Source organism: Sorghum bicolor, chromosome 10 (genome assembly GCF_000003195.3).
Source record: "Sorghum bicolor cultivar BTx623 chromosome 10, Sorghum_bicolor_NCBIv3, whole genome shotgun sequence".
Taxonomy (NCBI): Eukaryota; Viridiplantae; Streptophyta; class Magnoliopsida; order Poales; family Poaceae; genus Sorghum; species Sorghum bicolor.
Genome location: NC_012879.2, coordinates 3703653 through 3719201, shown reverse-complemented (window position 1 = coordinate 3719201; position 15549 = coordinate 3703653). Strand labels below are relative to the sequence as shown.

General features: G+C 44.8%; 1 protein-coding gene and 1 pseudogene across 1 annotated transcript; both read left to right on the top strand.

Moving 5' to 3' along the window:
- On the top strand, window positions 44-6445 carry LOC8070861 (annotated as a pseudogene).
- LOC8070860 (phospholipase A1-Igamma1, chloroplastic) lies at window positions 11358-13366 on the top strand. Its single transcript, XM_002437828.2, has one exon. It carries the CDS (start codon window positions 11488-11490, stop codon window positions 13129-13131), a length of 1644 nt encoding a protein of 547 aa, XP_002437873.2. The 5' UTR covers window positions 11358-11487; the 3' UTR covers window positions 13132-13366.

Below are 15549 nucleotides of genomic sequence, written 5' to 3'. Positions count from 1 at the left end.
AGATCGACGCCGACGGCAAGGAAAGGAACCAGTCGATTTGGAGATGGAGACGGCGCCGTCCCCGGTGCTCCTCGCGCTCGCGCCCGCCCGCCTCATGTCGGGCCTGCCATACCCGGCGCTCGCGGCGCTCTTCCGCGTCCCGCCCTCCGCCCCCCGCGCCGCGCGCTCCTCGCCAATTTCCGGTTCTGGCTCGCCTTCCCCTCCGACCCAACCAGCGCCTATTCCGCCCCGCTCCCCTCATGCCGCGGCGCGCTCTGCTGCGCGCGATTCGCCGGTCCTACCGGCCCGCTCGCCACGCAGCTCGTGGCGGGCGCCTCTTCCCGTGTGCTCTCCCTCGCAGCGGGATTCCGCGGCGACCGCACGGACCTCGAGGTGCTCAAGCTGTCCTCGCTGTATCAGGAGGTCGAGCAGGGGAAGTTGCTTGACTCCCAGCAGTACTTGGTCGGGGATGGGGGTGGGTACCCGCTGCTGCCCGAGAAATTTTGAAACTTGAGCCACGATTCGCGTGCTCTTCGAAACTTGACCCACAATTCGTAAACCTTTAGAAATATGACCCAGGTCACGCGAATTCTTTGGAAATTTAGTCTTTTTAGGATTTTAGTGATTTCAATAATTCCATCCATGTTTTGCCACTGTTTAGGATCCGAGAGAAAAGACTAAACTACCCCTCCCTTATCAATTCTTTTGTTCCGTCGCGTCGCTTCTTCCGCCGCTCGCCCCTGCCAGGCCCGACGCCGTCCGCCGCCCGCCGCCGGCTCCGTGCCTACCCCTCCCCCGGCTGCTTCTCCTTGTGCCTCCTCCTCTCTGCTCCATCCATTGTCTGACATTTTGTTCTTTCTAGGGTTGAAGGCCACTGCCTTGCAGCAGCAAGGTTGGCCCCTTGGCGCCTCCAGGCCGGCGGGTAAAGGGCTCCTTGGTGACGCTGCTTCACGTGCTCCATGGCTTCTCCAGGGTAAGAGCCCCCCATCTCTCATGTACTGTACTGTATGTTTAGGGTTCTCCTGTTGATTTGGGACACAATCTAAATTGTGTCACTTTATTTTTTGTCGGTACATGGTAGAATCGATCCGGATCCGAATGGAGCATTTAGTTTGTGTTTCCAGTTTTCTCCATTTGATGATGGTGGCTCTGTTGATGTGGTATCTAAATGTGATGTGGTGGATAAACCCGCACAAATGTCTTCCAACTCGGCTGTTATAGAGGCAGAGGTTGCAGCAAGTAATGTAGGCCATGACAATGCCATAGAACAAGGAGATTGCAGCAATCTTGCAGTTGTTTCTCATCCAATTGACTGGGAAAGTTTGTTGATAACTCCTCTTACAGAAGAACAGATTGGTACTGCACATCCTGTGATGGATGAGGATTTAGTGTATGAGTTTGTTGGCCTTAGAGCAGAGGATGAGAGAGCTGAACAGACTAGGATGGCTGCCCAAAATGTGACTCAACTTAATCTTGAAGATATGGAGCTACGAGATGCACACTTGGCGGTTCATGATCATGTACCTGGTGAGGATTCCTTTGTCTATGATCAAGATGACCCTCCAATGGAAGTTGGAATAATATATGCTAGTATGGATGAGTTTAGGGATGCAGTGCGGCAGCATGCTATAAAGAGGCAATTTCAGCTTGTCACAAAGAAATCTCGCAAAGATTATTTCCACGGGAGATGCAGTCACGAGGCTTGTTCATGGAATATTTCAGCAAGGTTGATAAAATGTGATGGTCAACAAGTCAGGGTACTAACACTTCTCATATGCAGCACACTAACACTTTTCATATATATGAAGATTTTGGTACTAACACTTTTCATATGCAGCACACTAACACTTCTCATATGCAGCACACTAACACTTTTCATATATATGCAGCACAGGTTCTTCTGTTGTATGAAGCCAAGGATTGAGCTGAGAATGCCAGGAAGTGTTGTAGAGATAGAGTTTGCTGTTACAGAGGAAGGTGTATTTTTTCACAGGTTCTTCTATTGTATGAAGCCAAGCATTGATGGATTCCTCAATGGTTGTAGGCCATTTTTGAGTGTTGATTCTACAGCTCTGAATGGTAGATGGAATGGTCACCTACCTTCAGCTACAGCACTAGATGGGCACAACTAAATTTTTCTAGTTGCATTCGGATTTTTTGATGGTGAGACTTATGATAATTGGACTTGGTTTATGGAGCAGCTGCAAAAGGCAATTGGTAATCCACCTCACCTAGCTATTAGTTCAGATGCTTGCAAGGGCCTAGAGAATGCAGTGAAGAAGGTATTCCCTCAGGCAGAGCATAGATAATGTTTTGTCCATCTTATGAAGAATTTTAGCAAGAGGTTTCAAGGTCAGGCATATGGGAGAATGCATCCTGCAGCCAGGTGAAAGAAGGAGAAGAATAGGTCAGCCAGTTGAAGTGGATGAGGAGCAAATTCTCAGAGGCAATAAAGTGTGACCACATCACCAACAATGTGTCAGAGGTTTGGAACAATTGGGTGAAAGAGCTTAAGGACCTTCCAGTGGCTGACCTTGCTGACAAACTGAGGTCCAAATTCATGGAACTTTATGCAAGAAGGAGAAGAATAGGTGAAAAATTTGAAGGACATGTAATGCTGCCACTTGTTGTACGCTAGCTGTATGCAATGACTCGACAGCTTGGTAACTTGAAAATAGAAAAAGGTGGAAGGGATGAAGCACAAGTGTCAGAGGTCACTGCTTCACAAAAGATCATAAGACATGTGGTGAATATTAAGGATCATGTATGCACCTGCAGGGAGTGGCAAGTGTAAGGTAAGCCATGTGCACATGCTTTGGCACTCATCATCACATACAGAAATGCTAAGATGGAAGACTACTTGGATCCATATTATTCAGTGTACCATTTTAGACAAACCTATGGTGGTGTGATCAAACCGCTGCCCGATAAGTCTCAGTGGCTGCGTATACATGGATTCAAAGTGATGCCACCACTAGATAAGAGAAATGTTGGAAGAGTGAGGAAAAAAAGAATACCTAGCTGCCTAGAGAACAAGGGAAACAAGCCTAGGGGAAAGGCATGTGGCAGGTTAAGTGTCCAAACTGCGGTGAACTTGGCCATAGGTCTAACTCTCCAAAGTGCCCTAGAAATGGAACAAAGAAGAGGTAAATGTGTATGTCTTTTTAATGCATGCTTGCTGAATTTTTTTACTCATCTCAATTTTCATGTACAGAAAAAGTCGAGCAAAGACAGGGAAGGCTGGGAGGCCTGCTGGTTCAACCAAAGGTAAATGTGATGCAACTTCTAGCCCATCCAAAAGGCAGAAGCTTGTAGTGGCAGAAAGCACAAGTGAAATCAACAACAGCCCTGGACCTGTTACAAGGAGGCAAAGGTGATTCTTAAAAACTAAAATCAACACTAGCCTCTTTCTCCTTTAAACCTATTGCAATTAACCTTTCTCATTTTATAGCCAATTGCAACTAACAATGGGGGGACTTGGAGGGACAAGTGAAACCGAAGAAGGGCCAAGTAATACAATGACAACTCCAAGGAAGAGTCCAAGGAAGATGCTAGCTCACAAGAAGAAACTCACTCCAAGGAAGGGGAAAAACATGAATGCTTGAATAATCGATGCCATGAGACTTTTCTGTGTCTGAAAGGTCCTAATATGGCTAGAGGGGGGGTGAATAGCCTATTTAAAAAAATCTACAAACTCACTAGAGCAAGAAGTTAGTAAATAACAAAGCAAAGCTTTTTGCTCTAGCTCTAATGGGGTGTTTGCAAGCCACCTATCCAACAATTCTAGTTGATATAATCACTAGGCACACAAGAGCTATGTCACTACTTACACTAGAAAGCTGCCTAAAGTTTCTATACAAGTAAGTAAGCTACTCTAGTTTGCGGGAATGTAAAAGAGATGGTTTGAACATTATACCGCCGCATAGAGGGGATGAACCAATCAATAATATGAAGTCCAATCACCGGGAGAAATCCAATGAACAATCACAATGGAGACACACAATTTTTCTCCTGAGGTTCACGTGCTTGCCAGCACGCTACGTCCCCGTTGTGTCGACCAACACTTGGTGGTTCGGTGGCTAAGAGGTGTAGCACGAACCTCGTCCTCTCTATGACACCACAAGAACCTACCCACAAGTGAGGTAACTCAATGACACGAGCAATCCACTAGAGTTACCTTTCGGCTCTCCGCCGGGGAAGGCACAAGACCCCTCACATTCACCGGGAGATGGCCACGAACAATCACCAACTCGTGCCAATCCTCCTCCGCTGCTCCAAGCCGTCTAGGTGGTAGCAACCACCAAGAGTAACAAGAAAACCGCAGCTAGAACGATCCCCAAGTGCCACTAGATGCAATCACTCAAGCAAATGCACTTGGAATCACTCTCAATCTCACAAAGATGTATAATCTATGAAGGAGATGAGTGGGAGGTGTTTGCTTAGGCTCACAAGGATGTCTAGTAGTCAAGAATGCCAAGAGTGTAAGCCCTAAGCCGGCCAAACATGTATATATAGCCCCTCAAACAAATAGAGCCGTTGGCTCTTTCACTGGGCAAAACTCGGGGTCACCGGACGCTCTTAAAGGGGCACTGGACGCTCAACACCTGCGTTCGGTGCTCCAACGTCAGTCACGTGTCAGAGTCTAACGGTCACTTACAGAGCACCGGACGCTGAGCAAGTCCGGTGCACACAGGACCCGTGCGCAGAGAGCTTCGCAAACTTGCAAGGTCACCAGACGTGAGCCACCGGACGCACACTGAGCGTCCGGTGCTCACCGGACTCATGCGCAGAGAGGTTTGCAAAACCTCCTCACACCGGACGCACACCACCGGACGCTCCAAGCTACGTCCGGTGCCTATCGTCCAGTGCCTAACCCTAACCGAGTCAGGCTGCCTGCTCACCGAACGCACAGGAACAGCGTCCGGTGCTTTTGAGTCAGCGTCCGGTGAGTGTTCCTCAGCGAGAAACACTCCCGCGACTTCTCCAATTTTCCCACCGGCGCAATAGAAAATAAGCACTTCATTTTCTCGAAAAGCGCCGAATCCCGCCTCGCAAGCTCGGCGGGAGGGAGAGAGGAGCCCATCCTCTCTCTACCCTTGAAACTCCACCTCCTTCTCAAAGTGTGCCAACACCACAACGTGTGTAAACCAACATGTGCACGTGTGTTAGCATTTTCACAAACATTTTCTTCGAAGGAGTTAAGTTAGCTCACTAGGTTCTAAATGCATGCACATGAACAATGACACCTAGTGGCACTTGATAACCGCTTAGCCAAAGAATTACCCTCTTTATAGTACGACTATCTATCCTAAATGTGATCACACCCGCTATGGTGTCTTGATCACCAAAACCAAAACCCTAAGCAATACCTTTGCCTTGATCTCCATAGGGTTTTGTTTTTCTCTTTCTTCTTTTCCAAGTTGAGCACTTGATCACCTTGTGGTCATTACCATCATCACCATGATCATCACTTGCTCCATCACTTGGCATGTACCAACCTCATTAAGTCTACACACACTTAGTATAGAGGTTAGTACTAGGGTTTCATCAATTATCCAAAACCAAACTAGGGCTTTCAGTGTCTCCTTTAGATTCCCAGCCATCTTTTGTGGTTCTAAATTGGTTGGATGAGATTCTTTTGTATGGCTGATGGCTATTTTTATTTGAACTATGTGAACCTGTACTATTTCTGGCTAAGTGGTTCATGTGAACCTATTTATTAAATCTATGTGAACTTGTACTCTTATTAAATCTATGTTGCTATTCTATATTTTTTTTATTATTTATGCTGAAGTTTATCACCTGGAAGGCAAGGGGGCGGTTGCATACGTCCAGGAGGGATCCTGGAGTCCAGGCTCTCTGGAATGAGGGAGGGCCAATCTAGTCTTTTCCTAGGCCTCAAACATTGTGAAAACATGGATGAAATTATTGAAATCACTAAAATCCCAAAAGACTAAATTTCCAAAGAATTCGCGTGACCTGGGTCATATTTCTAAAGGCTTACAAATTGTGGGTCAAGTTTCATGGAGCACGCGAATTGTGGGTCAAGTTTCAAAATTTCTCCTGCTGCCCTGCCTCATGGTGTCGTTCCCAGGACCAGTGGTGCCTGGCTCCCCTGACGCGGAGAGTTCAATGCTGCGCATAGAGCAATGTGCCGCCCGGTGAGGCGTGCTATCCGGAGCTTGATGGGATGGGGGAGCCATCGCTAGGCTCCGCGAGGAGGAAAGCTCTCGAGCAGCTATGGCATGCATTGAGACATGTGCAATGCTTCACAATATGTGTTGCTGACTAGGGAGGATTACTCTGCATTGGCGCCGGATGTTGAGGATGCAGACAGTGATTTGGGGAAATGCACAACCAAAGAGATGACGCTGGTGCCGTAGCGGGACTGGAGGTTGATGGCCGTGCGTTGGCGTTGCAGATCCCATTGGCAGCAACAACGAGGGATCTGCAAGCGCCTGACTAGCGATGGTGATTATTTCACAATATAGTTAGTTGCTTGCTCAATGAATGAAGTAAGAAATAAATTTAACTGTCACTTGACACATCTTTTGAGTGTTGACTCATTATGACTGTATATTCACTCATCTAGTTGTTGAAATCCAATTCTGAGCATTTCTCCACCAAATCACAGTGCAAGGGATCTTGTTCATTGGAGGCATGTTGTTGATCTTATGGAGAGGAGAGTGCACCTGTAGGCGTTGGCAAGTTACTGGTCTGCCATGTACACATGCCTTGTGTGTTATCACCTCAATTCGAGGTTGTAATATTGAAAGCTATGTTCATGAATACTACCTCAATTCAAGGTTGTAATATTGAAGGCTATGTTCATGAATACTACTCTATTGCAAAGTTCAAGAAGACATACCAAAAGTGTGTGTGAAGCCAATGGTAGATAGGAAACAGTGGGCTCAAGTGAAACCCTGGGTTTAAGGCCTTGTTTAGTTCCGAAAAATTTTGAGAAATGGACACTGTAGCACTTTCGTTTGTATTTGACAAATATTGTCCAATCATGGACTAACTAGACTCAAAAGATTCGTCTCGTCAATTTCGACCAAACTGTACAATTAGTTTTTATTTTTGTCTATATTTAATACTCTATGCATGCGTCTAAAGATTCGATGTGACGGAGAATATGAAAAATTTTGCAAATTTTTCTAGGAAGTAAACAAGGCCTAAGTTGTGGCCTCCAATTCTGAAACCAGCAGCTGGGAGACCAAGGAAGAGAAGGCTTAAATCAGCCGCAGAAGGTGGATCTGGAAAGAGAACCACAAGATGCAAAAGGTGCAAACAACTTGGACACATGGCAAAAACATGCAATGAATTTGTCTATGATTCTGATGCACCACCACCTGCTCCAAAGCCAAAGAAAGAAAGAGAGGCAACAAAATTGTCACATTAGTGGCATCTAGTGTTGCTGAGCCACCACAGGAACAACCATCATGTGTTGACCCACTGTAAGTTTTTTCAACTGCTTTATGGTTTTTCAATTTTCACCTAATTTACACATATCTTACCTGTGGAAATAACCTATAGTGCTACACCAACAAGACCCATCACTCATGGTTATACACCAAGTCCTCTTACAAGAAGGTAGAATTGTAATTTGCACATTTTCAGATATCTGTTGAGTTCTCAAATTTGTAATTTCATATGCTTGTATCTGCATGTAGTATGACAAGGAGGCTGCTGGAACTAGAATCATCTACACTAACTAGAGTCATCACCTCTGTTTCTACCCCCAAGCCCTATGATAAGGGGGTATAACTTATGTAAACTTTTATTATGTTTTTCTGATGTCGTTTCTAGTTATTAGCTGACATGTTTCTATATTTCTATATTTATCTACAGTCGTAAAAGGTTGCTGGATGTCCAATCACATCACCATTTAGTGTTGAGAAGGGAAAGGCAAAGAAGCTAAAGGTTGTTAGGTCCAAGAAAACATAGGCCATGCACTGTATCATGTGGCTGGACCTATTATTAAGCCTACTGCCAAGTGTGGCCGAAAACATGTTATTTTGTATTGCTGTACTTCCTCCGTCCCAAAAAAAAGTGTCGTTTTAGGTTTTTGTGCCACAAGTTTGACTCGATTTGTAGAAAATATATGCAATATTTATATCTCTAAATAAATTTGTTAAAAAACTAGACTTAAAGATCTTTCTAATGATACTAATTATGTATTATAAATACTAATATTTTTTACTATATTTTTAGTTAAAGTTATTACTCGGAAAGCGAAAGAAATACTTATTTTGGAACGGAGGGAGTACTTGATAGCTAAATATGGCTGAACCATGTTATTTTCTATTGCTAGACATGCTTTTGTATGAGCAAGGCTAAATCTGAGGAAGTGTCCTGACTGGGAGCAGTTTATTTTGACCTTTCAGTTACAGTACTCAGAAACTGATCTATCTACCATCTTCATTTGTGCTGTTGTTTGGATGGAGTTAGTGTTTGAATGATTTTACACAGTGGCGCTGGTTGTAGATACCATCTTCATCCGTACTGTCTACTGTGTGATAACAAGAACACATGCTGGTGGTTTTACTCTATAATTTTTTATGATGCACACCTGAATTTTCAGTGTCTTTTGTGATCCTTGCCTTCAGTCATGACCTGAATAAAATCATGGCTGTATCATTTGTTTGTTGAAGCTCCCTGTTACTTTTTTTCATCAAATTGCTTCAGAAAGGTCATGTGGACAGTACACTTCCTGTTACTTTTTATTTATTCTTTTGAGATGAAGAAGTTGACAAACCAGTTGTGAACTGCTGCTTGCTTATGTGTTGAACTGTGGTGTACGTTGAATTGTTGGACGATAGTCTGAATCTACTAAATTTACTACTGTTCAGCCGTACATGAAAACTGAGCACCATTTTACTGAAGTTGTATGTCTACTGTTTTTTTTACAATGAGTTGTATGTCTACTGTTGAACTGTGAAATTTTCCCAAATATACATGGTTTACATGGACAGGGACACACACATATGCAATAGTTGTACAGACTACACACATATGCAATAGTTGTACAGACTACGCACATATACATGGTTTACATGGACATGGACAGGGACACTCACATATGTAATAGCTGTACAGACTATACACATGTGCGAACTTATTTTATATGACGTGATATTTGTATTTAGAACTAATATACGAAGACTTTTTGTTATATTTAGGCCTTGTTTAGTTCACGAAAAGAAAAGTTTTTAGTTACTGTAGCATATTTATAACTATAGTAATTAATGTCCAATCATGAATTAATTAGACTTAGGGCCTGTTTGGTTCATCTTACTAAATTTTAGCTAGCTAAAATTATTTTAGCTACTCTTGGGTGACTAATGGAACTAAACTATTTTAGCTTCTTTTAGTCAATGTGTTTGGAACTTTAGCTACTAAAGTGACTAAAGTTTAGTTAGCTAAAATTTAGCAAGGGGAACCAAACAGGGCCTTAAAAGATTCATCTCGCAAAATACATACAAATTATATAATTAGTTATTTTTAAATCTATATTTAATGTTCCAACATGTGTTTAAACATTCGATGTGATAAGGCAAAAAGGTTTTAGGTGGGAACTAAACATGGCCTTAATATGCAAATTTTTTTTAAACACGATAGATCTGATCAAAGGTGCTCGACCCGACTGCCTATAAAAGAAAACTAACCTAACGCATTGATTTCGATCTGAAAAACGTATGCATGTAATACATATTGCTGAAAAGTTGTTTATTTAGCAACTTAGGCCTTGTTTAGTTCGCAAAATTTTTCGTTTTTGGGTACTGTAGCATTTCGTTTTTATTTGATAAACATTGTCCAATTACGAAGTAACTAGGCTCAAAACATTCATCTCACAAATTACAGTTAAACTGTGCAATTAGTTTTTATTTTCGTCTATATTTAATGCTCCATATATGCGACTAAAGATTCGATGTGACGGGGAATCTTGAAAATTTTTGCGAACTAAACAAGGCCTTAGCATGCATCATCGTTGCACTTTGGCCGTACTCAGGAAAGTAACGAGCAGGTTACCCCGTGTGAATGTGTGACCAAGACCACCACCAAACCTGACTGGGGGAATTCGTCATTCAAAAAAAAAGGTGGACCAAGAATAACATAGTATGGACAACAGGACAAGCTCGTGTACACACGTTTCGTTACGTCTAGGGAGCTATAGTCAGGCTCGTGGACATACTATACTGACGATCCTGCAACACAGCGACTTGTCATGAATTCTAAGCTTAGAGCATCTCTAAAGGCTTTGACAAATTGACTTGGCATTTGTTGTTGTTTGTAAACTTCCATAACAAAATGCAAAGGATAAAAATATGTCATCTCTAAGGGAATTGACATTTAGACTTGACAAAGGATAAAAATAGGAGGTCTCCAGACGCGCGCGCTTTCCTCACGCGTGACTTTGCTCGCGCGATCGGGTTTGCAAAGTCGTCCACAACTTGGCATTTTTGCCAAGTTTGCTCCCTCCTTTGCCAAGTTGCCCAAATTACAAACTCCAAATGCAAAACCGTTGGATATCTTTTTTTTTTGAGCTTTTTGGCAAATTACTCAAATACAAATCTCAAATGCAAAATTCTTAGAGATGCTCTTAGCACGTATTTCATTAAGGAAGGTGAATTACAAAGCGACTAGCACAATATGGCAACATGATGCTACTTTGCAGCGCGTAAACGCGATTATACAAGGAGGATTGGGCGACGGAAAAAACAACAACGGACTCTTTAACGCCCTGCGCCAAGAAGAGCGCCGACGATGACAGACTGAGGGGATGTTTGGTTGCTAGCCATAGTTTACCACAACTAACTTTAGGCAAGTGTGACAAGCCACAAAAAGTGTGGCTAGCAAATTGGCTGCCACACTTTGCTATGCCTAAAGGAATCTTGCCACACTTTTTAACTCTATGATATGTGGAGCCCAAAAGAATCATACCTAAACTTAGTTGTCAACCAAACACTTGCCAACTTGATCAAACTTGCCTAAGATAAAGTATAATAAACTGTGGCTAGCAACCAAACAGCTTCAGGCCGGCGCTTTCTTCCATAGCTGCCAGGAGACCAAGAGGATGACCGAGTCGATCCCCCCACGGTGGTACTGACGAGGGACCTCCAGCCGTGCCTATCGACCAACCACGCGCCAGCAGCTGGCGCAAGCCGCTTCAGACCGGCCACCCGAGCGAAGCACCCGCAGCCAATTCATGGTCGCGTCGCACAGTGCGCACGCGGAGTCCTGACTTTTCACTCTTTCAGAGTCTAGACCAGACGTGGTCGCATGCATGCAAGTTTTCCTCCCCCGATCTCCAACTCAACCGGTCAACCCCCAATACCTATATATACGGACCTGCTTTTCCTCCCCGATACAATACAAACCAAAGAAAACTGTAGCACTGCCCCCAAGCCTCAGCTAGCTCACTGCACGTACCGCCCGTTCCTAACAACAACAAGCATCGTTTCATCAGCTGATCGATCGATCTGATCCTCTTCCAGCCACTGATCGATGATGGCCGCCAGCATCTCTTCCAGCCCGATGAACCTCCCCGTCATCATCGGCGACCGTCGGCCGTCGCTGTCCCTCTTCCAAGCACAACGGCCTCCGACAGGGCACCACCGGTCGTTCTTCTCCGGTAACGTGGCGCTGAACACGTCGTCCCAGCGCCGTCCTCGTCGTTCTTGCCATGACGTCGTCGCCTCGGTGGCCACAACTGACCGCCCGGTTCCTCTGGCCGGGGACGTGGACCGCGGCTCTCAGCCGGCGGAGACGTCCGGGCGCTCCGACGACGACGGGCAACTGGCCGCGCGGTGGCGGGAGATCCACGGCAGCGACCACTGGGAGGGCCTGCTGGACCCCATCGACGCCGTGCTCCGTGGGGAGCTCATCCGTTACGGCGAGCTCGCGCAGGCCTGCTACGACAGCTTCGACTACGACCGCTTCTCCCCTTACTGCGGCAGCTGCAGGTTCCCGGCCAAGACCTTCTTCCAGGACGTCGGCCTCGGCGGCGCCGGCTACGAGGTCACCCGCTACCTCTACGCCACCTCCAACGACCTCAAGCTCCCAAACTTCAGGAGCCGGAAGCACAGGTCCGCCGCCGCCGCCGCCGACAAGCTGTGGAGCGAGATGGGCACGTTCATCGGCTACGTGGCCGTGTCGACGGACGAGGAGACGGCGCGGCTCGGCCGGCGGGACATCGTCGTGTCGTGGCGCGGCACCGTCACCCGGCTCGAGTGGGTGGCCGACGTGACGGCCAACCAGACGCGGCTGAGCGGCATGGGCGTGCCGTGCCCGGACCCCGACGTGAAGGTGGAGATGGGGTTCGCGGAGCTGTACACGGGCAAGGACGCGGCGTGCCGTTTCTGCCGGTACTCGGCGCGGGAGCAGGCGCTCGCCGAGGTGCGCAAGCAGGTGGAGGTGTACCACGGCAGGGGCGAGCAGGTGAGCGTGACGGTCACCGGCCACAGCCTGGGCAGCGCGCTGGCGATGCTCAACGCCTTCGACATCGCGGAGACGGGCGCGAACGCGTCGCCGGAGCCGGAGCTGGACGACGACGGCCGCAGGTGCAGGAAGGCGCAGGCGCCGGTGTGCGTGTTCTCCTTCGCGGGGCCGCGCGTCGGGAACCTCAGGTTCCGGGAGCGGTTCGAGCGGGAGCTCGGCGTGCGGGCGCTGCGCGTCGTCAACGTGCACGACGGCGTGCCCAAGGTGCCCGGCGTGTTCTTCAACGAGGCCGCGTTCCCGGAGGCGGTGCTCCGGGCGGTGGACGGGCTGGGAGCCGCCGGCGTGTACACGCACCTGGGCGTGCCTCTGGCGTTGGACCACAGGGCGTCGCCGTTCCTCAAGGAGACCATGGACATCTCGTGCTACCACAACCTGGAGGCGCACCTGCACCTGCTCGACGGCTTCCGTGGCTCCGGCGAGGTGTTCCAGCTCCGGGGAAGAGACCCCGCGCTGGTGAACAAGTCGGCGGATTTCCTCCGCGACGAGCACATGGTGCCGCCCGTTTGGTACCAGGAGGAGAACAAGGGAATGGTCAGGACGGAGGACGGACGGTGGGTGCTGCCGCCGCGCCATAGGGACATCGACGAGCACCCGGATGACACTGACCATCACCTCCAGCAGCTCGGTCTTGCTCTCAACGCATCAACCTAGTGAAAACGGTGGTTGATGCCATGGTGCATCGTGCATAGGAGCCACGTTCTTTAATTAATCCGAGTAAGAAAAAAAAAGAAAAACGCTACATAAAGCTTGGTGGATAACAGTATATACTGACTAAAATTCAATTCATATTTTTTTTGAAGTCAACACCGAGATCCTCACCTGAGTTCATTTCAATTCATATTGTAAAGGTAGATTTTGAAAGGCAGTGACAATATCCAATACAGAGTTACAGACACAAGAGTACATATGATGCCTCTATTCTTTTGACATATTTTAATTTAAACTCAATCCTACTGATAATTTAAATATATATCAAATCCTCTTAAGGCACCTAAATGACTACTTAGGCCTTGTTTAGTTCGCGAAGGGAAAAATTTCGCGACACTGTAGCACTTTCGTTTGTTTGTGGTAATTATTGTCCAACCATGGATTAACTAGGCTCAAAAGATTCGTCTCGTCAATTTCGACCAAACTGTGCAATTAGTTTTTATTTTCATCTACATCTAATACTTCATGCATGTGTCTAAAGATTCGATGTGACGGAGAATTTTGAAAAATTTTAGGTTTTTAGGTAGAAGTAAACAAGGCCTTAGATAATTGTTCTAACTATAAAAGTTCATATGTACCCATTTACACTAACATACTCCCTTTTAGAAGACAGGAGCATTACTATATTTTTGTAATGCTCGTGTCCCCTAGAAAGGAGTAAAGCTCATGCTCATGGAGAGTTCATATGTATTTAATTAAGTATTTAAAAATATTTGAATACTACATGCTACATGCATTGCGCGTTGGATGGAGGTTGAAGAAGAAGCTAACATGTGAGCCCCACACGTCAGTGAGAGGAGGAAGGGAGACACAACAGGGGTATTTTAGGACATACAGGAATACCGTAGGCTGAGTCCAACGTCGTTGAATATGTAGAAAATGGCACGATTCAAGCTGAAGAAGAATTATAATGACATGTTTCAAAATAGACGAATAGTAATGGTATTTTTCCAAACTTGCAAAATTGTAATGGTCTCAGTCAAAAAAAAACTTTAATTAACATGTGCTCTCTTTCAGTAGACATGAGCATTAAAAAAATATTTATATTAATTTACACTCATTTTCTCGATGCACATTTCCTAACAAAATAGGCACATACAGACATTCAAAAATAAATAAATAAATAAAGACATTCAAATATAGGCACATATGTACTCTGTAATCGGTATCCAATCATGAAGATTTACCAATTGCTGTCTATATGCTTTTTCATCCATATCCATATATTAGCCATATTTTTTTTCTTTTGTATGACACATTATTGTATCTTCAATATGCATTATTTCAAACTTTAGCTTAAATCATGGGTGACTGTTGTAGCATCCCATGTACCATGAAGTTATGAATCTAGCTTTTGTTTTTAAAATTTTAATCTTCTTACTTGCTACAGATGTTTTGTTCTCATGTTAAGTTGAATTTTTTTATCTAATTCTGAATCTAGCTTTTGATTTCCAAGTTTCAATTTTATAATGATCTAGTTGCCACACCTCAATTTCTAGACACAACAACCTCAATGTTGTAGGGCGACGAGCTTGCTTAGTCGCTTCCATATACTCACTATGTTCCAAAATAACTATCATTCTCGCTTTTCGAGAATCAACTTTGATTAATATATATTAAAAAAATATTAATACTTATGTTATATAATTTGTATTATCGGAAAGATCTTTGAATCTAGTTTTTTTTAATAAATTTATTTGGAGATGTAAATGTTACACATATTTTTCTATAAATCTAGTCAAACTCGCGACACGCAAACCTAAAACGACGATTATTTTGGGACAGAGAAAGTATATGACTTTGCATTTCCTCTCCGTTGAAATGTTGTCAACCTCACCGTTTTCTGATGACATGTTGAAGTGTACGGTCACGACAGAAAGAGCAAGCGCCATTGCACGGCGACCACACAATTACAAGACCGGGAACCAGTAAACAAATGCACGTCATAAAAAATCGAGTTTTATTCATGCACAATGCTGCCTGATATTGCTGGGAACTGAGAAGCATATGTTTTAGAGCATTTTCAAAAGTCTCTTTTAAACTCATCTTTTATATTATTATTTGAAGAAACATTTGAATAAGAGTCATTCACTATATATTTCCATCTTCCAACATTTTTTATATCTTGTGTCACTTTGAAGAGTCATTTCTGCACTCCATCTGCCGTTAGCGAGAAACCAAAGAAATAGAGAGTGATAATATCTAGTCTAGATACCTAATTGCACCAAAAAATAGATGTTCTCATTAATACGTGAGAATATAACGTCTTTGCTGGTCTAAGAAATCATGACTAAAAATAATATTCGCTAATTTATTATAAAAAAATACTATTAGCTGCTAGAATAAGTACGTCTTATAAGA